Source organism: Coregonus lavaretus (genome assembly GCF_964263955.1).
Source record: "Coregonus lavaretus genome assembly, chromosome: 13".
Lineage (NCBI taxonomy): Eukaryota > Metazoa > Chordata > Actinopteri > Salmoniformes > Salmonidae > Coregonus > Coregonus lavaretus.
The window spans coordinates 18,836,573-18,859,618 of NC_140000.1; the positions used below are offsets into that span (position 1 = coordinate 18,836,573).

The following is a 23,046-nucleotide window of genomic DNA, read 5'->3' on the forward strand; positions in this document are numbered from 1 at the left end:
TTGAAAAACAACTGTACATTTTGTAGTGTACACCAAATCCTACAATTCCATATGATTTTATATGTAATTCTATGGTGTACGCTTACTTCCGACTCACTGATTTACAGTAACTCTATGTATTAATAATAATAATAATATATGCCATTTTATCCAAAGAGACTTACAGTCATGAGTGCATACATTTTTACGTATGGGTGGTTCTGGGAATCAAACCCACAACCCTGTTGGTGCAAGCGCCACACTCTACCAACTGCGCCATACAGGACCACTATGTGAGTATCATATAGATTTACAGTTTGAAAAGCTATAAAATAGTGACACAATTGACCGAAATAAGGTTAGGTAAGGGCTGGAACTGAAATAAAACCTGAGCAATACTTTGAACTTTCCAGGGCCCCCTCTATACTTCTTATCACACACAGACTTACTCCAGGCTGAGACCTGAGACCCCAGTCCCCTATTTACATGAGAACGAGCATGGGGGAGGCTGTATCTACTGATTTGGGAAAAGTTTGCTGTGTATAGAAGTGTCTATTTTTGCAGCAGTGTGCTATGGCTGCAGTCTCGGCATGTCTCTGTCCCCGTTCCCCCCCCTGTACACACTACATGTTAATGTTTTTAAATGTATGTCAATTGTAAAGTCTTTTGTCTATAATGTATTTTTCATTATGTGTCGGACCCCAGTAAGACTAGCTGTCGCCATTGGCGTCGGCTAATGGGGATCCTAATAAATCAAATAAAAAATCTCTCTCTCTCTCTCTCAATTTAGTTCAAGGGGCTTTATTGGCATGGGAAACATATGTTTACATTGCCAAAGCAAGTGAAATAGATAAAAGTGAAATAAACAATAAAAATGAACAGTAAACATTACACTCACAAAAGTTCCAAAAGAATAAAGACATTTCAAATGTCATATTATGTCTATATACAGTGTTGTAACGATGTGCAAATAGTTAAAGTCAAAAAGGGATAATAAATAAACATAAATATGGGTTGTATTTACAATGGTGTTTGTTCTTCACTGGTTGCCCTTTTCTTGTGGCAACAGGTCTCTCTCTCTCTCTCTCTCTCTCTGTTCAGCTGATTGGTCTACTGAATATTCCTCTGGAACCCAGAGCTAAGAGACATGAGGCGATGTGGGCGGAGTCAGCCGAGAGGGAGGAGTTGTTTCGTGTGTGTTGAAGAGTCAGCTGAGAAATAAACTGCGCTAGCTGCTTGTCCTCATCCGGAATGTTGACCACTGGAGCGTCTTGAGCAAGAAAAGCAACGCTGTTGCGCTAGCTACGGAGTCTTCCCCTCCCAAGAGCAAGGCTGTCTGATTGCTCTTGTTTGAATTTCTACAGAGACCTGTCAATATGGTGAGTGTATTATTCCAAGATCAAGGGAGTCTTGTGTTATTTGGAATATGGTGTAATTGTATGCATCTTTCTTGACTTTCTAGAGCACAGCAAGCGAAGTTTAGTGTCGCTATCTAGCTAGCTAGAGCCTCGGGATGTAAAGTACTGTCTGGTGAGACGAACACAGCGCAGCGTGGCTAGTAGAATGAGGCTCTATCTTTCACGAAAGTGTGAGGAGGGTTTGGATGTGGATAGCTGTTAGAACTTGTTTTGCAAATCAGTGTAATTTGTAGTCTAAAACAGGTTAACATTGTGAATCACAAATGTGACAGTTACTAAATAACCAAAGCTTAATATAGACACATGTATACCCAGCGCTGTCGGGACTGCGTGCAGGCAGATAAGCTGCGTGCTCGTAGGGACAAGGTTGGGAGAAGCAAGATCTCCTGTATTGGGGCAACTAAAGCTTACTAAACTACTATAGTTAGGTAGTTACAAGTACCAATCCAGAGGGGTATCAATGAGTTAGTTTACTCTTTTATAAAAGTTAGCTGGCTAACTATTGATTTTCTGGTTCATTAAGAAAGCTAAATTTAGATGTGTTTTTGATTGCTGAGTCAAATAGACCATGCCCATTTCAAGCTTATCGTTCAAAAAAATAAGAAGTTATTTTCAGAATATTTAGGCAAGTTAGCTAGGTAACTAATTGATCCTGTTTTGTAGTATACCCCTCTGATAGGCCTCAATATATAAACAAGATTTTGCGTGTCGTTACGACTTTCTGACTGTTTACTGTGCTGGCTTGTTTACAGATATTGCATAACTGCTTACTATCCAACTACCAGCCAGGCGCAGCCCCTGGTGAAGTCCCTGCCTGTCCTACCCTCAGTAGCCTAACCGCCCTACCCTTTCACCGGTCCGGTCAGTCTTATCCCATGGCTTCATTTGCTTTGGGGGTGGGGTGAAAGGCGTTTTTCCAGGCAGCTAGCTACTCGTGTACTGAACCATGGATGGTGGTTGGCTTCTACAACCCCTCTCAAAACGCGCAGCGGATATACAGTATGCTTATAAGTAGGCTTATTCAGAGGCTAAGTATTTCAAATCTAACTGGATGGGACATCAGGGATGGATTTTGCAAGGATTTTATAAAATAAAACGTTATGCTGTAGATGTGATCGTATTAGTTATCCAAAAACAGCAGATTTGTTTGACTTAATGCTGATTCAGAAGAAACGCCCAGCAGTGTACTGTGCAGCTCATCTAAGAAATGTACTTGGTTAGAACCATCAAATATATAGATGGATCATAATGGCATAGTACGTTTTTGGAATAGTCCCTATCCCTTTCCACTGAACTACATTTGTACTGTTACTAATGTAGGCCTGCTATGTAACATGTTAATACAAAATTGTTACTAGTATAATTACAGCGTCACTACACCAGTATAACAGCAACTTAATAGACATTTTTACCAATATAAAGTGTTACCAACTAGTTTTAAATTCACACCCTCTGTTACAATCTAGCTATTTCAAGTACATATTCTGTAAGCGACTGACATGATGGGGCATGAGTTTAGGAGGCCGAAGACAGACAGCTAGCTCAGAGCTGCTGAGCTCCCATATTTTACATAAGCAACCTGTCTGGCCATGGCGGTTCAAGTCTCTTCTCTGGATGAGTCTGACTAACAAATGGCTTTGTTGGATCATATCCTATTGGCATTTAATTTGTTCTACCAATCTATTCCATTCATCATACAAGCAGTTCATTCAGTGAATGTAGGCAAGCCTATTAGCTTGTTGGTTTCGTTTATTATCGGGGGATGGAAAGTGAAAGGGATAGGCCTAGTTCACTCAAATTACAAATTCCCTTGTTGAGAGCTCACCAAATGTTCAATCTGAAGAGGCCTTGCAGACATATCAATTGTATTTCCACATACATTTTATATTATTATTATGTTCTTTGTCATAGTGGTGAGCTCTAAGTAGCATTCCATTCGGCCTTGCGTCAGTTTGCAGTCATATAACACTCGCTATTATTGATGGTTGGTCATGACGCTTTTTCTGAAGTCTGGGATGCAGAGTCAGAGTTTAGGCCTAATTCAATGACACCAATTACTAGGTTCTGTCCTATTTCTGAAAAAGAAAAGAAGAGCCGCACACTCTAGGAGCTCAGATGCAATCATTTAATAACCAACATTTCGACAGACAAGCTGTCTTCATCAGGGTATAGATGTGTCCTATTCCTGCCTAAGTTATTTCTCTCATCAGTTATGAGCACAGCTGATGTTGACACACCTCCCGTATTCTGTCTAATCAATTCTAGTAACTAATTTGAAACAGAATGTGTGGGTGTGGTGGTAGGTGCTGTTTGGAAACGGGTAGCTGAATCATAAAACAAACCGGGATGTTATAGGCTAGGCCTACTTTTCTTGTGTAGGTAGGCGTCAAAGATTGTACAAAGTATAAAACTACTTCCAAAGAACCCCAAGGCTTGTGGATGAAAAAAGTTGTAATGCCTTTATTAGATTACATGGCAGCAGGACAAGATGAGAAAGCTTTGCGGGCAGCTAGAGAAGCCTTAGTTTGTCAGGGTCACTTACCTTTCATTTCAATGTAATTATTATTTTATCTAGCTACCTCAGTTATAGCTAAGTAATTACATTCTGGTTGCTAAAGTAGTCTGTAATTGATTTACAGAAGGGCAATTTAATATATTTAGCCTACTGGTCCTATAAATATGGACATGTACTCTCACCCGCCATGATTACCCAGAAGGCAGAATGATGCAATGACTGTCTAACCAACCAACCACAGCATGGTGGATTCAATTTCTCAATGTAAGGAGCCGGTCCAAATCTGTCTGAAACCTGAGAAGCAGGAATGCTTTATTTTCTAAAGCAGATAACTGAACACCCCTGCTAGTATGTTTGTGTGCAGGAAGAACAGGGAGAGTGGTGCAGAACGATGGCAATGTTCCAGAAAATGTCACTCAGCCACTATGAGCTGGAATCTGTGCTGTAAAATCTAAAACAAACCAGGGTTAGTGGGCTTGGCGAGATGTATTCATGAAAACAAAAGGGTTTTGAGTGACATTCTTCCCCGGTGCAACTTCAGAACAATAGAGGCATTTTGTGCTCTTGAATTTTATCGCTGTGCCTGGACATCATTAGTATTCTCTTCTCAGAGTTGAATGGATCATTTGGCTTTATCTGTACATCGTTTCTCATATTATCAGTACATATTTCACCAAACCTATAAGTGATGAGAACTTGGAGAAAGGAATTTCAATGATTTATAACATACAGTAGGTAGGGTCCTATAAAATCGGGGTTGCGGACAATGCGAATGGAATCACGGAATCCAGACATGAAAACGGAATTCAACAATACAATTTTTTTTATTAAATTTCGTAGGAAATCAACTAAATGTATTGAAATTATTAGAAAAGGCATTAATTTGCCCAAGTTAATCATAAGACATGAACAAAATGCATAAGTAGCAAGGTTTCCATCCAATTGGGACATATTTTCAAGCAAATATTCTAAAATAAAAACAATATGCTCATTTTCCCACCAGAGATGTGTTTCCAAAAGGCTGTGCATGATGACGTAGTGCACATAAAAATTACTTTTGCAGTAAAATGTCCATGTACTGAATAAAAAAATAGAAGTTAAATGGGGTTTCATCACATTTTCAACTATACTGACCGTTTTGTCACAAAATAAATTGTGTTATATAGCGAATGTGCCCTGTCTGGTCTTGGTACGTGCGCTCTAGCCAATAGCTTGCAGATACAGTGTGGGTAGGTAGGTTATCTATATAATGAAATTTAGGGCAAAAGAGCAAGACGTTTTTTTATTTGTCAAACGGCAACCAAGCATCGATCATCATGTCAACAGAATAAGACCCTCGATATTTATTGGAAAGGAGCATCAACCTCATCACCATGCACTTTCACCACCCTCTGAAGTTCATAATCATTTATTTAATTTGTAGCCTAACAAACTGCATGCTTTCCCAAGTCATAGTGGGAGGACCACACAACATATCATCACGTGACTCCAAGTTTTCTTCGATATGATGGTTATTATATCAATATTTGCGCATAAAGGCGGTTCCACTGCCATTTCTCGCATAATTAATTTTACAGACACAAAAAGATCCCACATTGTCTAGTGTATTTTGTTTTGCCGACATTTGGAAAGTTTACCAACAAATGTGCTTTTTCCATCAGGCCTGTTTATCTGACATGTACTTTACTCGCATAAAAAGGTTGGATGGAGACCTGGTTAGTGATTTGTTCTTTCCTGCAACTTTCTGAAATGGGACAGGAATGCCCCTGTCTGTGTGTGTGCGGTATGTCCGTATGTCTAGTTTACACTTTGTGTAGCCGTTAGTGATAATGCTAATGATAACAGTTTGCTGGTAGATGGAAAGGCTTTGTTAACTACAAAGTAGCCTTTGCCGACCTGGCAGAATGATATAATGATTATTTGCATCAATCCAGCGGCCATTTGTTTTGCAAACTCTGCTCTGCTTTGTTTTGTAAAATCTAAATCACATGAACGCTACAGAAACACCGCTAACCAAACAATGGTCTCTGGCTGGTGCCACTTGCATTAAAGGGTAACTACACCCAAAATTCAACATTTCTTAGATTTTTCACAGACCTCAAAAGTGGTCTCCTGATGTGGTGTAGCCCTGTACTCTCGTACCCGTATACAGGTAAAAAATTGAAGATTTGGGCACTGATAAACGCCTAAATTGTAATGCAATGGCTGTACAGTAACATGCTATACATGATGTCAATGGTTTGTTGCAATTCTACACATAATCTCCAAACTGTTCCCTTTCAATTGCTTCCATGGTTATGCATATGCTTTTCATATTTCTTCTGTAACAAACATTTCAATTTAGCCCTATCCATATAGGCCAATTCCCACGAGTGTAAAGGGTTAAGCATTGTTGTGGACTATTTCCTATATCCTATTTTGTTGTGATTTTGAGAGAGAAAAACTGATTTTCTTTTGGGGGGGGGGGGGAAACGAAACCTGGAAAAACTAAATGGAGAAAACAGAAATTGGGGGAAAAACTAAATGGAATCGGGCAAGAAATACAACCGATTTTATAAGGCCGTACTACCATAGGGATAGGGTGTTTCTGGTAATATTAAGTTTGTGTTGAACATTCCAAAGACCATAAATACAGCAAGCCTCTTCATCCTTTTTGCTGTCTTTGCCTAAATTCCCTATTGTTTATGCCATGTTTATTACATAACTCAATGTTAACTCATAACTCAATGTAAGCTATTCAATGTTAGTTATAAACTCTCATATGTCCATATGATCAGTCTCATGAATGTTTGATCCATTGTACAGTAGCCTAAATAATAATGTATTATATTTACACTTCTTGATGTTATTTAAACTTTTTGAATAACACGTCCAATAGATAAAAGCTTGAATTCTTAGTTGAATAAAAACTAAAATAGCCTAGGCATAACCCACCCTGGCAGCAGGCTTGTGCACAAGCATAACATCTCCCTCCCGTCCAAGTCATTCATTATGCACATTGCATAAGGTCATTTCTCCCAGCCGGCCCAATGAAATCCTCATCCAATTAGCGATTGTCCATGTCTCCCAAAGCTTTTCTCAGACACTTCTGCTATTCAGCCCTCCACGATGACATCAGGCTCTCTCTTATAACCTTCTTTACGCTGCTGCCCCAAAATAATGACGCTGCCAATTAATGAAGAATCAACATGTGCAACAAGCACATCTACTGAGGTGCGACCACAATCTTAACCATCCACTGATAAAATAGTCAGTCATGACAGAGATAGCAGTGTTCATTTGGAACGCAGTCCAGTAAATTAAAGGCTGTACTGTACTACAGACGGTCAGAAGAACCTTATTGGAGAAGTAGGTGTTTATTTATTCTCTTCAGTCTTTTCATATGCATTCATTTGCTTATTGAATGTCTAATTACTGCAAACTGAGGTTACATTCTTCAACTATGCTTAAATGCTTGTGTTGTCTATGGATTACTGTGTAATTGCTATTAGATTACTGTGTATTGTGCAATTTCACAGATTTAAAGTGATGATTTACTCCACTCAGGACCCTTATCTAATGAAGTTGTGGAATCTGGCTAGGTTTTCTTATCTAGCCTACCATGCACAACAAATGAAACGTTGCCTCTTTTCTTTAAAGAAAAATAGTTGCAAAACTTCTGGCATTCCAGTAGTTATCATCCCTTCAAGACATGTCTCTCAGCAAACTGCAAACTGTTTTCTTGATTCATTTGACATATCCTTTGAGTGCTTCTACCTTAAAAATAGGTTACACTGTCACCTTACTGTAGAGAGGCAGGCAGTCACAAACCAAAATCTTCCTTAAATGATGAATTTTGCATGACGGTGCATCTTTCAGCAACATTGGGCTGCTCTGTTCTTGCTTGACTTCAGATTTTTAAATGGTGTTCCACATACAGCTTGAAATACTGCTGGAAGATACAAGGCTACATCTCTTCAGTTGTTTGAGCCTAAACCTCTTGTCATTTGCCCTGATCAATGTGGACATGATGATGTAGGTTAGTGATAAGACAGAGATGCCCATGAACCCTAAAGAACAGCATCTTGTACACTGTCTGGCACTTCCTACCATTGCAGCAGTCTCCTCAATCCGTAGTCTGTGCATGTGAGTGTCAGTTGGATGTTACATATGTCATTTAGGTGTAAGAATGAAACAATGGGGTCTTGGGAGGGAGGAGGTATGTTCAGTTGAGTTTCACACGCTGCTTTTGCAACCGTCACTGCTTGGAGGCGGGACATTTTTTAAAACTGTGTGAGCTCTTGTTGGCGTTTGGGTGGGTCATAATGTGGCCCTTAATAGGGCTGGCACAATTACCATATAATCGTGTAACCGACGGTTATGGATGAAGACCGTCACGGAAATAAAATAATCGTCATAACCGTTTACATTATTATTATTATTATTATTATTACTGTACATTCGGAAAGTATTCAGACCCCTTTACTTTTTCCACATTTTGTTACGTTATGGCCTTATTCTAAAATTGATTAAATTGTTTTTTTCCCTCATCAACCTACACACAATACCCCATAATGACAAAGCAAAAACAGGTTTTTAGACATTTATGCAAATGTATTGAAAATAAAAAACGGAAATATCACATTTATATAAGTATTCAGACCCTTTACTCAGTACTTTGTTGAAGCACCTTTGGCAGCGATTACAGGCTTGAGTCTTCCTGGGTATGACGCTACAAGCTTGGCACAACTAAATTTGGGGAGTTTCTCCCATTCTTCTCTGCAGATCCTCTCAAGCTCTGTCAGGTTGGATGGGGAGTGTCGCTGCACAGCTATTTTCAGGTTCAAGTCTGGGCTCTGGCTGGGCCACTCAAGGACATTGAGACTTGTCCCAAAGCCACTCCTGCGTTGTCTTGGGTGTGTGATTAGGGTCGTTCTCCTATTGGAAGGTGAACCTTCGCCCCAGTCTGAGGTTCTGAGTGCTCTGGAGCAGGTTTTCATCAAGGTTCTCTCTGTACTTTGTTTCTTTCATCTTTCTTTCGATCCTGACTAGTCTCCCAGTACCTGCCGCTGAAAAACATCCCCACAGCATGATGCTGCCACCACCATGCTTCACTGTAGGGATGGTGCCAGGTTTCCTTCAGGTGTGACGCTTGGCATTCAAGCCAAAGAGTTAAATCTTGGTTTCATCAGACCAGAGAATCTTGTTTCTCATGGTCTGAGTCCTTTAGGTGCCTTTTGGCAAACTCCAAGCGGGCTGTCATGTGCCTTTTACTAAGGAGTGGCTTCTGTCTGGCCACTCTACCAAAAAGGTGTGATTGGTGGAGTAATGCAGAGATGGTTGTCCTTCTGGAAGCTACTCCCTTCTCCACATAGAAACTCTAGAGCTCTTTCAGAGTGACCATCGGGTTCTTACAGCATTTCACTGTTGTATTCGGCGCATGTGACAAATAAAATGTTATTTCATTTGGTTTGGTCACTTCCCTGACCAAGGCCCATCTCCCCCGATTGCTTAGTTTGGCAGGGGAATGATGGAGGCCACTGTTCTTGGGGACCTTCAATGCTGCAGAAATGTTTTGGTACCCTTCCCCAGATCTGTGCCTCGACACAATCCTGTCTTGGAGCTCTACGGACAATTCCTTTGACCTCATGGCTTGGTTTTTGCTCGGACATGCATTGTCAACCTTTATATAGACTGGTGTGTGCCTTTCCAAATCATGTCCAATCAATTGAATAGACCACAGGTGGACTCCAATCAAGTTGTAGAAACATCTCAAGGTTGACCAATGGAAACAGGATGCACCTGAGCTCAATTTCGAGTCTCATAGCAAAGTGGTCTGTGTCTGAAATTTCTAAAAACCTGTTTTCGCTTTGCCATTATGGAGTATTGTGTTTAGATTGATGAAAAATCAATAATTGTATCCATTTTAGAATAAGGCTGTAACGTAATAAAATGTGGAAAAAGTCAAGCTGTCTGAATACTTTCCGAATGCACTGTATAATAAATAAAAAAATACTTCCCTGTTGTGCCGGCTGGCGCGTAGGGCAGCAACAAAGGCTCTCCATTTCTGGCAGTCTTTGGTGAATGTAAGCCTGTACCAAATACCTGAAATGATTCACATGAGCAACACAACACCTGTGGCATGTCTGGATTTTCTCCAGAACCTTTGAAGAATTACCTGGCTTGTTTACATTGATGAATTACTTATCTGTCCTTTAGCTTCCTGGGGTCATTGTGCAGCTAGAGCTTCAGCCTCTCATGCTAATGCTGGTAAGCCATGCAGGCTGAGGCTGCAATGAGAGGGACTAATATTGCTTGAGAAACCAACCTCAAAGGTCACTCAATTAGATCTACTTGTCTTTCTTGTTTCTCCCCTCCCTTTCTTGTTTCTCCCCTCCCATGCAGCTCATAACCTACTCTTGTTGAGTGTTGTGAAGTACCATAGTGCCTGAGACCTTCACTACCTTTCTTCTACGGTGTCACAGACTGTGTTGGTATGTTACTGTCAGGATGAATGGTATGGAGCGATTTCAGTGCCAAATTGCAATTTTTGTGACACTCATTTCTAAGGTGCCCTAATAGCTTATAGCCAAAATGGTTCAAACATTATTTATTTTCTTAGTAATTTAGCAGACGCTCTTATCCAGAGCGACTTACAGGAGCAATTAGGGTTAAGTGCCTTGCTCAAGGGCACATCGACAGATTTTTCACCTTGTCGGCTCGGGGATTACAACCAGCGACCTTTCGGTTACTGGCACAACGCTCTTAACCACTAAGCTACCTGCCACCCCACATTAGATCCAAAATCTTAGGATTTAGTTGACGTTATGAATTCAATGATTCAATTTATGCATTACAAATTAAAACATATTAAATTAAAATTCAATAACCTAATAAAAATGGAAAATTATGGAATTAAAGTTCTGTTGGCACTGAAATCGCTCCATAGAATGGTTGCCTGCGAGTCATAGAGGTGTACAATTGACCTCCAGTTGGGACTGAGAAACTCCCGGAGAGCGCCGTGACGCCCAGAGTTTCCAATGTCCAAAACGGTTCATAATGAGCTTTCAAGTGGGAAATGCGAGTGGAAAACTCTAGAAACATCATTGTACTCCAAGTTCGATAGTTCCGGGTCTCCTATCTCAAAGGAGCATATGAATGCAGCATCAGTTGATGCTGGGGGACGGGAAAAGGGACTAGGGGAGGGCCATCGCTGTCATGTCAGGCAGCACTACGCCATAAGTTGGTTGTCCTTCTGGAAGCTACTCCCTTCTCCAAGGGACTAGGGGAGGGCCATCGCTGTCATGTCAGGCAGCACTACGCCATAAGTTGGTTGTCCTTCTGGAAGCTACTCCCTTCTCCAAGGGACTAGGGAAGGGCCATCGCTGTCATGTCAGGCAGCGCTACGCCATAAGTCATGCCACTAGGCCTTCCAGTCCTAATTCAACTGGCCTTTTTATAGACCATTGCGATTACACTGACTATCCAGTCACACTAGCCAGTCTATTTCAAAAGACTGACTGAATACAAAGCACATAACGACTCTGTGATCTTCCTATAGGCCTACTATTACACATCCTTGTTTTGTTTACATTGATTAATTTACTTATCTTGGAGCAATTGACATAACCATAATAAGTGGCGTCAAATCAGTTACTCCAGGTAGATGTCTCTGCCCTGTGACCACATAGAGGTCCCCATCTGACTTCATCCATGACTGTGAGAAACAGAAGAAAGGCCCATTCTGATTCAGTAGCTAGCAGGCTTACAGTCGGACGGTGGTGGTGTCTGGCAAGGGAGTCTCTCTCTGGGAAGGGAACTGCCCATAAATATGCTTGTTATTCACTTCTTGGCTGCCCCAGCTCCCCTTCCAGCCCCAACCCCTCCTTCCTAGCCCCTCCAGCAGCAGTCCCAGCTCCCCTCCCCAGCCCCAGCGTCTCCAGCCTAGTCCCAGTCCCAGCCCAGCCCAACCTCTCAAGCCCCAGCTTCCCTGCAGCTTCAGCCCAGTTCCCCTCCCAGGCAGCTCAGCTCCCCAGCCCCAGCTCCCCTCCAGCTCAGCTCCAGCTCCCGTTTCCCTCATAGCCCAAGCAGCTCAGCACCACAGCTGAACAGGCCAGGGCTGCACATTCCAGTGCCCCGGCCCGCACACTGCCAGAGGGCCTTCTCTCATCACCACTCTTTGGCCTTCAAATCAGTGCATGCCATTCAGGGCCTTGCTCCTTTTTTTTTTACCCAATACCCTATGTGGAAAGAATTTGCTCCCATCATTCCAAAGAGGACTGCAGTGAGCTTCGTCCAGCAATCATGTGGTGTGGTATGGAGGGGATGATCCGCAGGCAGGCAGTGTAGCAGGCAGGCAGTGTAGTAGGTTGGTAGGCAAGACAGTAAGGCATGCAGGCAACGTAACAGGCTGCGAGGCCGGGCCTCACCTGCTCAGATGGAAGCTGGCCTACGTATGCTCTTTAAGGCACAATCTGGGATATTTCCTGCTGTTCATTCAATGAGCTGAAACACAGATTGTGGCTTTAAGGTGGGCCAGAATGCAGGGTCGCATAGTTTACTGTTTGTTCAACATACAGTGAAGCTTTTTGTTTTGCTTGGAGAAACAATGCCACTAGAAGATTGCCACACTCTTGAGGGTTACCACCCAACAAGTGGCTTTCAATGCATGGTAGTACTAATCCTTTATCTTTGATGGACTTTGAGGTCACCATTATTCTTTGCATTTGAGAACCAAGATGGAAGGACAGAGTTAGGCTATTTCGTATATATGTTTCTTTAAAAAAGAAGACATGGAAGCAATTCAACTTCAATTGACCTTCAGTTTGATCTTAGTCACACTATTTTTGGCCGAAGGCTCAGACTGTAGGAGACACCTGTGAGGTGTCAGTTGCTTGTATTTCAAGATTACACATCCAGGCTATATGCCCATTTCAAAGTTTTCCCCAACATCCCACAGGCCTACGTCACAGATCTCAGGCCTGAAAGCATAGTGCTGTAAACTTACTGGGTAGTAATGACTAGACTGACTTGTGTACCAGTCTGCTGCACAGCTTGCTATTATGATTCTGGACGCCCAGAACTATAAATAGCCCTACTATTTTGAAGTGTGCCCCAATTTGGAAGGGAGGGGAATGTATAGCCCTGTGAATGCTATGCAGTTGGGCAGTGTGAGGAGAGGAGGGAACACAGATAGGTCCCAGAGAACCCAACCCACCAACTCTGTTTACAAGGCAATATTTGGCAACCTGAGCCATAAGAAAAGTATAGATTTCTGCTTTACTTCAATTACTTGGCCCAGAAAGATGAGGTGAAAAGTTGAATATTTCCCCATTTCCCACTCACACTGGGATGTAGGCCTATTCAAGAGAACGTGTTAGCAGTTTTCTACTTCCCTGAAGTTTAGGCACTTGTTTAGGACCACATTTTATTTTTAACGTTCAATTTGCTCAAGTATCTATTTTAAACTGTTCTGTTTATGTTATGCATATCATTAGGGTGTTTGTAGTTGATGGAGGCATTTGTATAGATTTTTGACCAAGAGATTTGAGGCCTATAGGCCATTTGATATCAGTGTAGGCCTTAATGAAATTATTTGGTGTTCCATTCCTTCATTCAGTCCGCGTTAATGGAAGCAATGAAGTTGACGACACCGTTTGTAAATCTGTGCTAGATTAAGAAGCTTGTAAACCAAGAGAGATTCGATCTTGAATGGAATCACAGCCACTGACCAAGCAGTCAGTGTGTCTGCTAAGTACTCCTTAACACCCATCTCTGGTGTTACAGGAGGGGGTCGCAGTTCCGGAGCGACCCACTAGGTGTCATCCTCCGACAACCTTAGGCACCTCCTCACTCACAGTCGGGACTAATCATCATCCTGTGTCTATCGGTTCACCTATGTATTTATGCCCTCACTTCCCTGTGTTCCCTTGCTCAGTTTTCTCTGCTAGTTTCTCTATGTCCAGCAGTACTACTCAGTGTCTGATCGGAGACCTATGTACAGGTACTTGAGAAGTGTTCTCCCTGTTTTGTTATTTGTTTCAGTCTTAGGTAGTATTTCGTATTTTGGCTGTCAGCCGGTTTTTGGAGACTTATTTGCTCCGCCTTTCTTTTATTGTGATAAGTCCGTTATTTTGTATTTTGGCTTCGGGACCACCAGTAAAGATCCATCTCTGCCTACTGCCTACTGTATATCCTGCACCGCACCTGGGTCACACCTCACCCCAACCCTTACACTCTGGTCCCAGCCTGGGCCTTAAACCCGGCAGCGACATGCAAAAGAAATGTTGGTTCAGTTTCAATGAGGCTTTACTTTAAATAGCCAGTGCTCATGGTGATCCCAAGCCTGGGCTTTGCCTCTGTTCTGGTGCTAATCACTGCAGGATATTAAAACTTTCCCCTCCCAGTGTAAGCATACATGAAGTTCTTACTGTACGACAATGACCAAGCAAAGCAAGCCATCCCACCACATTATGACTGTCAATGTGTGGTTGAAATCTAGAACGTAAAGAATCAGCACACTTGGACTTGTTACTGTACCACAATGACCAAGCAAGCAATCCCAGAGCCTGCCACAGTAGGACTACTGCATAGTTCCAATATAACATGTGAAGAATGAATCCCAATGAAATGCACGCAGTCAGCTCTCATCATAATGTCACGGACCAAGTACAGTCCAGTAGCTTTGTTGTTGTTAGTCACTCCATTTCCACCATGTGTTAAGATGACATTGATTGTTATACCGTCACAACATAGTGTGACCGTCACGTACAGTATAGACCTACCGTTGTTCTCTCGCTCAGTGTGACCGTCACGTACAGTATAGACCTACCGTTGTTCTCTCGCTCAGTGTGACCGTCACGTACAGTATAGACCTACCGTTGTTCTCTCGCTCAGTGTGACCGTCACGTACAGTATAGACCTACCGTTGTTCTCTAGCTCAGTGTGACCGTCACGTACAGTATAGACCTACCGTTGTTCTCTCGCTCAGTGTGACCGTCACGTACAGTATAGACCTACCGTTGTTCTCTCGCTCAGTGTGACCGTCACGTACAGTATAGACCTACCGTTGTTCTCTCGCTCAGTGTGACCGTCACGTACAGTATAGACCTACCGTTGTTCTCTCGCTCAGTGTGACCGTCACGTACAGTATAGACCTACCGTTGTTCTCTCGCTCAGTGTGACCGTCACGTACAGTATAGACCTACCGTTGTTCTCTCGCTCAGTGTGACCGTCACGTACAGTATAGACCTACCGTTGTTCTCTCGCTCAGTGTGACCGTCACGTACAGTATAGACCTACCGTTGTTCTCTCGCTCAGTGTGACCGTCACGTACAGTATAGACCTACCGTTGTTCTCTCGCTCAGTGTGACCGTCACGTACAGTATAGACCTACCGTTGTTCTCTCGCTCAGTGTGACCGTCACGTACAGTATAGACCTACCGTTGTTCTCTCGCTCAGTGTGACCGTCACGTACAGTATAGACCTACCGTTGTTCTCTAGCTCAGTGTGACCGTCACGTACAGTATAGACCTACCGTTGTTCTCTAGCTCAGTGTGACCGTCACGTACAGTATAGACCTACCGTTGTTCTCTCGCTCAGTGTGACCGTCACGTACAGTATAGATCTACCGTTGTTCTCTCGCTCAGTGTGACCGTCACGTACAGTATAGACCTACCGTTGTTCTCTCGCTCAGTGTGACCGTCACGTACAGTATAGACCTACCGTTGTTCTCTCGCTCAGTGTGACCGTCACGTACAGTATAGACCTACCGTTGTTCTCTCGCTCAGTGTGACCGTCACGTACAGTATAGACCTACCGTTGTTCTCTCGCTCAGTGTGACCGTCACGTACAGTATAGACCTACCGTTGTTCTCTCGCTCAGTGTGACCGTCACGTACAGTATAGACCTACCGTTGTTCTCTCGCTCAGTGTGACCGTCACGTACAGTATAGACCTACCGTTGTTCTCTCGCTCAGTGTGACCGTCACGTACAGTATAGACCTACCGTTGTTCTCTCGCTCAGTGTGACCGTCACGTACAGTATAGACCTACCGTTGTTCTCTCGCTCAGTGTGACCGTCACGTACAGTATAGACCTACCGTTGTTCTCTAGCTCAGTGTGACCGTCACGTACAGTATAGACCTACCGTTGTTCTCTAGCTCAGTGTGACCGTCACGTACAGTATAGACCTACCGTTGTTCTCTCGCTCAGTGTGACCGTCACGTACAGTATAGATCTACCGTTGTTCTCTCGCTCAGTGTGACCGTCACGTACAGTATAGACCTACCGTTGTTCTCTCGCTCAGTGTGACCGTCACGTACAGTATAGACCTACCGTTGTTCTCTCGCTCAGTGTGACCGTCACGTACAGTATAGACCTACCGTTGTTCTCTCGCTCAGTGTGACCGTCACGTACAGTATAGACCTACCGTTGTTCTCTCGCTCAGTGTGACCGTCACGTACAGTATAGACCTACCGTTGTTCTCTCGCTCAGTGTGACCGTCACGTACAGTATAGACCTACCGTTGTTCTCTCGCTCAGTGTGACCGTCACGTACAGTATAGACCTACCGTTGTTCTCTCGCTCAGTGTGACCGTCACGTACAGTATAGACCTACCGTTGTTCTCTCGCTCAGTGTGACCGTCACGTACAGTATAGACCTACCGTTGTTCTCTCGCTCAGTGTGACCGTCACGTACAGTATAGACCTACCGTTGTTCTCTCGCTCAGTGTGACCGTCACGTACAGTATAGACCTACCGTTGTTCTCTCGCTCAGTGTGACCGTCACGTACAGTATAGACCTACCGTTGTTCTCTCGCTCAGTGTGACCGTCACGTACAGTAGACCGTTGTTCTCTCGCTCAGTGTGACCGTCACGTACAGTATAGACCTACCGTTGTTCTCTAGCTCAGTGTGACCGTCACGTACAGTATAGACCTACCGTTGTTCTCTCGCTCAGTGTGACCGTCACGTACAGTATAGACCTACCGTTGTTCTCTCGCTCAGTGTGACCGTCACGTACAGTATAGACCTACCGTTGTTCTCTCGCTCAGTGTGACCGTCACGTACAGTATAGACCTACCGTTGTTCTCTCGCTCAGTGTGACCGTCACGTACAGTATAGACCTACCGTTGTTCTCTCGCTCAGTGTGACCGTCACGTACAGTATAGACCTACCGTTGTTCTCTCGCTCAGTGTGACCGTCACGTACAGTATAGACCTACCGTTGTTCTCTCGCTCAGTGTGACCGTCACGTACAGTATAGACCTACCGTTGTTCTCTCGCTCAGTGTGACCGTCACGTACAGTATAGACCTACCGTTGTTCTCTCGCTCAGTGTGACCGTCACGTACAGTATAGACCTACCGTTGTTCTCTCGCTCAGTGTGACCGTCACGTACAGTATAGACCTACCGTTGTTCTCTCGCTCAGTGTGACCGTCACGTACAGTATAGACCTACCGTTGTTCTCTCGCTCAGTGTGACCGTCACGTACAGTATAGACCTACCGTTGTTCTCTCGCTCAGTGTGACTAGACAAGTAAAGACAACAGAACGAGTTAACTGCAAGAGAAACTTGAGCATAGCCCGAGGATTAGACCTCAAACCTCTGACTGCAACCCTCCCTCCCTCCCTGGCATGGAGAAATATAGACTTGAAATCCCACAAGCAGACAGAGGGAATTTGTCTTGTTGAATAAGAGCCCAGCGGAGAAGGAGAACCCCTTACTTTAATAGTTAAGGCTAAAAGTTAGCATGCTCTCTCTCTCCGCTCTCACACGGCTGTAATAATTAGGCCTAGCTGTGATTAAGATGTCTATTGTTAAGGCTCTGTTTGAAGTTACATTCTTCGTTCATGCAAGCTTGAGCAACAATCTCTCTAATTAGTACAGATGGTACAGTACCAGTGGCACACAGTGTTCTGAAGTCCCCAGCCTTTCTAGTTGATCTATGCTTTGGTTTGCTAATTGCTCCGTTAAGGTCACAGGTAATCATATTTCACTATTCTGTTCAAGTGGAATGAGTCAAATCAAAGGCCCTTTTAATCCCCCCCCCCCTTCATGGAATGACTTTGATTCTGAAAAGGAATGGTTAAACATAGGTATATGTTTTTTGTCAATATGTCCAATTATGCCAAGTCACCCCCAAGGCACGTGACATAAGAACATAAGAACTTGAGTTCCACACTAGAATGTTCTGATTTTATTCATGGAGGGAAGCCCTTCCAGCCATATCTCACAGCAAAGAGTGTTTATCACACATAGGTATGCCTTTTGTGCCTCTCCTCTCAGACCAGCTCTATAATGAGGGCTTTACTGTTAAGTGTCATAGGCGAGGGGCAAGAGTTCAATGTGTCTTGTGTTCTCAAGATCACCCGTACAGTACAGAATGAATTGTTTATAACAAGCACTCACAATGTGACAGTATATTAACCTTGGCTCTTACATCGGTGGGGCAACACACACAGACCGGGACTGAGACACACATAGCAGTACAAAGCGCGGTGTGTACACACAGAGGACACACACCGCACACACACACACTAATTACAAGTGAGCCCATTCAGTGGTTCTATTGATCCAAGTGCCAAGCTCTTTATTGTAGATATATTCATGAGTGGATCATTATGCTGTGCTTTCTCAACAAATTGGAAACGATGACAGTTGCTCAGGACTTTGAATGTCATTTATGTCCAATCAGCTGTTTCTATTTTGGGGATAATTCATATTTTATTATCAGGTCTGGCGGGCTGTAATGCTGAAAAGACAGTTGTTTAACTTGGAGGAACTGTTGTAAACTATAAAATCATTGTTTGGGCTACAACAATATTTTAATTGAAATGTTTGCCTAGCTGAAGTTTGCTTGACTACTCAAGATGGCGGTGAAGAATGTCCAAGAAAACGCTCTGTACTTTCTCACATCAGGCCTTATCTCTGCTACCTCACCTCACCCTACCAAGTCTGTTTCACTAGGGTTTTTCTATGTAAGTCAGAACCCCAGGAGAAGATTTTGCTTCCTTTGTTTTTCAATCACAGAGAGAGGCAGCATGAGGAAAAAAGCTAATGGAATCTACCCACTACTTTTCTGTTGAAGCTAGTGGCGAGGGCCTCCACGACCCAGTGGAACAGGCATCTTTTCAGAGGAACTCAAACTGTTCAGTCAGTTCCACTCAGCATCAAGGCCTGGGCCTGCCTGGCTCTAGTTCTCTATCTGATGAGAGTGGAAGGCAGCACTGGTGCTGAATGAAAATGCTGTGCTACTGTATTTCCCCTGTTGATAAATTGACAGCAGATACCTACTAACAAAAGGAGGGCTCTCTCTCTCTATCTCTCTCTCTCGTGGCTCTGACGATGGTCCACATGATCTATGGCCACCATGACATCATTCAGGGGGCTGCCTCTTCTTTTGTTGTGGAGCAGGAAAGAGTAGGAGTGGTGTTGCTGCTGCCTGTGACACTTGCAGCCAGCTTCTACTTTCTTATGTAATCAGGCAGGGTGAGGGGGACGGTAAATAGCACTGTAAAAGTGCCAGGCAGCCTGAAAATCCTTAGAATTCCTGAAAATAGTCCATGACTACATGGCATGGGACAGTCTAGACTTACTGCAACTCCAAAGACTTGTATTTCTGAAATGTCATCAAGAGGGTCTCAGTCAGCGCCATCTACATTGAGTGTACAAAACATTCACTGCTCTTTCCAAGACAGACTGACCAGGAGAATCCAGGTGAAAGCTATGATCCCTTATTGATGTCACTTGTTAAATCCACTTCAATCAGTGTAGATGAAGGGGAGGAGACAGGTTAAAGAAGGATTTTTAAGCCTTGCGACAATTGAGACATGGATTTAACAGCTAACAGATTTAAGTGCCTTTGACCGGGGTATGCTGCCCTACCAAGCAAAAAGGCAGTAACTGCTCATAGCGTGGAACTGAGAAAAATGGCTTTTATTTACCTTGGTTTCACAGTAACCTTATGTTACTGCTAACATTACCCCCATGTTCTCCAAAACATAATACAATAGAGGCAGGATACTTGTCCACATGATTAAGCATGTATTTAATGTAGCAAAAATGACATTAACTCATTTTTGACCAAATGAGCACTTACTGCCTTTTTGCTTGGTAGGGCAGTATGGTAGTTGGTGCCAGGCGCACAGGTTGGAGTGTGTCAAGAAATGCAATGCTGTTGGGTTTTTCATGCTCAACAGTTTCCTTTGTGTATCAAGAATGGCCCACCACCCAAAGGACATCCAGCCAGCTTGACACAACTGTGGGAAGCATTGGCGTCAACATGGGCCAGCATCCCTGTGGAATGCTTTCAACACCTTGTAGTCCATACCCCGACGAATTGAGGCTGTTCTGAGGGCAAAAGGGGGTGCAACTCAATATTAGGAAGGTGTTCCTAATGTTTTGTCCACTCAGTGTATATGTCCAAACTCGCTAAATCTATGGTTCTGGTCTTACTGTACATGTATACAAAAGTATTGTAAGGTAATTGTGGTTTGAGTTGGGGGGGGGGAAACTCCAAAAAGGCATTCAGCTTCATTCAGTGAGAAAGTGTGCTAGGCCTAAGCCTGCAGACGACTCTGTCATGTATAGGGCCTTTATTTCGGGGGAAATGTTTACAAGTGTTTGTATTTGTAGGTGTAGGCTACCAAGAGGTTAATAGGATACTGACTTTAAGATGTTCAAATAGACCAAAGGTCCAACTTGTTGTTGAACTTTCTCCTGTCTTGACCCAGGGATTGGATGAGGCTTTAGCTACATGTCAACACCCACAGGAAGCACCAGCAAAGTACTGGCTGAAGGGCTTGGAATAACAGCATCGTTGTGTCAGTTGCTGTTTCTGTTTCTCATAAGTTTTGAAATGTGACCTTGTCTGACTGTCAGAGTGGTTGCAACAAAATACTACATGATCTGATCTGCACCTCCTTTTTCCTTTTGTATCTGTTTTCAACTGGGTTGGAACGATCAACACCACCAGCTAGGCCGGGTGATAAAGGTGGTCAGTTGTAGTCTATAAACCTCTTAAGAATGATTAAAAAAGCAACATATAAAACCTTTATTTTGGAGTGCGTACGTTCACTATAGGTTTAATTTCTATCCACATGAGTACAGTGGTTTCAACTTAGAACTTTTGACCAACCATACCATAGCCTTTAACTAAGACCTGAGAGTTGTTAGCTGCTAGAAGCTGTTTACTGTTTAGGCTAGTGTTTACTGACTTGTAGATCTATGTGGGTTAAGATGTGCTCTGTGCTATATTAGTCTCCACTGTTTGAGACTTCCTTTTCCTTCTGAAGCATTTTAGTTTAATTAACGTCCATCATGAAGATACACACTGAAGAAGGATGTTAACCCGAAACATCTGTGTATGCTATCCTTGATGCAGTAAAAATAGTTGTAAAAAATTATCAAAAACTGAAGTAAGCTTTATGCAACAAATGTTTTATTGCGAACCCGTTAGCAACATTTTTGCATATCTAGTTTAATTAATCTCTCCTGTTTTCTTCTACAGGTTATTGCATCATCTATCAAAAGTGAATGTGAAAACCCAAAGAACAGAGATTGAGAAATAGCTCCATAACATGGCTGTAGCCGGATGTCCAGATTATTTTCTACACCATCCAAATTATCAGGTAAATAATACATATCTTTTACTAGATGTTTTGTACCATCTATATTTCAGTACATTGACCTTTTTTTCTTTGGTCTTGAGTGTTCATTTGTAGATTTCAAATGTTTTAATATGTCAGAGATATCAATTAATTTGGAATAGCAATTACGAATGTTACGATTACTCTCATTTACTACGGTGATGTTTTATGTTAAAACTATTGGCTTAAACCATAGCTAACCTCACCATCTATCAGACCTAGTTTCAAATATGATTTGCTTTCTTTCAGTAACTTTGAGTGTTTGCTTGAGCCTAGCTGCTGTGCCAGTTGGGCGGGGTTTTCACCTTTGTGAGTATTCCATTGGTACTTTTTCACAAGGCAAGTTCAAGCAAGCATAGCTAAAGTGTTAAAAGGATTTCAAATACTATCTGAACCCAGGTCTGCCATGTTTTATAAGCCCTTTATTAGCTGTGGTAATATTATAGTGTTTGCTGAAGCGGCACCATTTGGGATTTGGAACTCATATTTACACAGGTCATAAACGTGAAAAAAAGAAAAGAAAACACTCTATATGCATCTAACATATGGAACTGTTTATAAAACTATACATGGAGTGGTTAGGAAAATACTGTTTAAACACTCCCAGTACCCCTGCTATAAGCCCTCCCTCACCCCAGAGCCAGAGCTGAGGGAAGACGGGCAGAGAGAGGTAAAAACCAGAGCCCCACTCTCTCAGCTGGGCTGTAGCAAAAAAAAACTTGCTGTGAATGTACCTGTCATGGCCAATAGATTTAGGGGCAGAGCATGAATGAAAACAGAAGAGCCAATGAATGGCAGTGGCATGGATGCACATTCCGTTGGGCTGAATACATTGATGGTGATTCACATGGTGCATGGCCCAGCATGGGGAATCTGGACTCGACGTAAGACCGTCAGCGGTGGCCTCAATCAACGGATTAACCGGATTGTTTTGAGGGGCTTTTTTTTATTTTATTTTACGTTGTTTGTTTCCACATGCAACAGTTCAGTGGGAAATAGGCTATCAATCAGCCTGGTCACTCGCCCTGTAGGGGAGAGTTCGACCCATCCAGCCCTAAAGGGCTATTTAGGAAGCCTGTGCTGTGGGGATTTTAGCATGTCATCCACCACCCCCTTGGGCTTCCACTGTGGTTAAGGCTAAAGAATAGGATATGAATAGGCTATGTCCACTTTTCTAGTATAAGACACACTCGTTTAGTCATGCAGCTAAACTGCTGAACACAAAGTATCTCAACTAGTTCAACAGTTCCTAGAAGTAGCTAGCCTATGCATCTGATCTCTTCCTCGACGGGCTCATTCACATTGTCCGTTTTTTAATTGGTAAATAATGGGCAGAAACAGCCTCTTTATCCTGGGGTTATATAACTAGTAAATGTTATGGGATTCTGGGCTCAGCTCCAAGGCGGTGTTGGAGAGGGAGTGAGAGAGAGCTGGGTAAGCTGACTGAAGTTTTGCCACAGCACTCCAAGGAAAGCTTACCAACTTAATTACTGTATTGAGTAGGACTA

The 23,046-nt window shown here is 43.0% G+C and overlaps 1 protein-coding gene across 5 annotated transcripts in view; it reads left to right on the forward strand.

Moving 5' to 3' along the window:
* The first annotated feature begins 1,204 nt into the window (after positions 1 to 1,204).
* LOC311140792 (growth factor receptor-bound protein 10-like) overlaps positions 1,205 to 23,046 on the forward strand; it is a 76,913-nt gene continuing 55,071 nt past the window's right edge. For 2 of the 5 annotated variants that reach the window (XM_084176018.1, XM_084176020.1), the window contains exons 1-2: positions 1,205 to 1,358; positions 21,400 to 21,520. In XM_084176018.1, the coding sequence (XP_084032144.1) occupies positions 21,470 to 21,520 (51 nt within the window). In that variant the 5' untranslated portion in view covers positions 1,205 to 1,358; positions 21,400 to 21,469. Of the gene's footprint in view, positions 1,359 to 10,296; positions 10,386 to 21,399; positions 21,521 to 23,046 lie in introns of all 5 variants that reach the window. The other 3 variants (XM_084176021.1, XM_084176022.1, XM_084176019.1) reach the window with 2 other exon arrangements.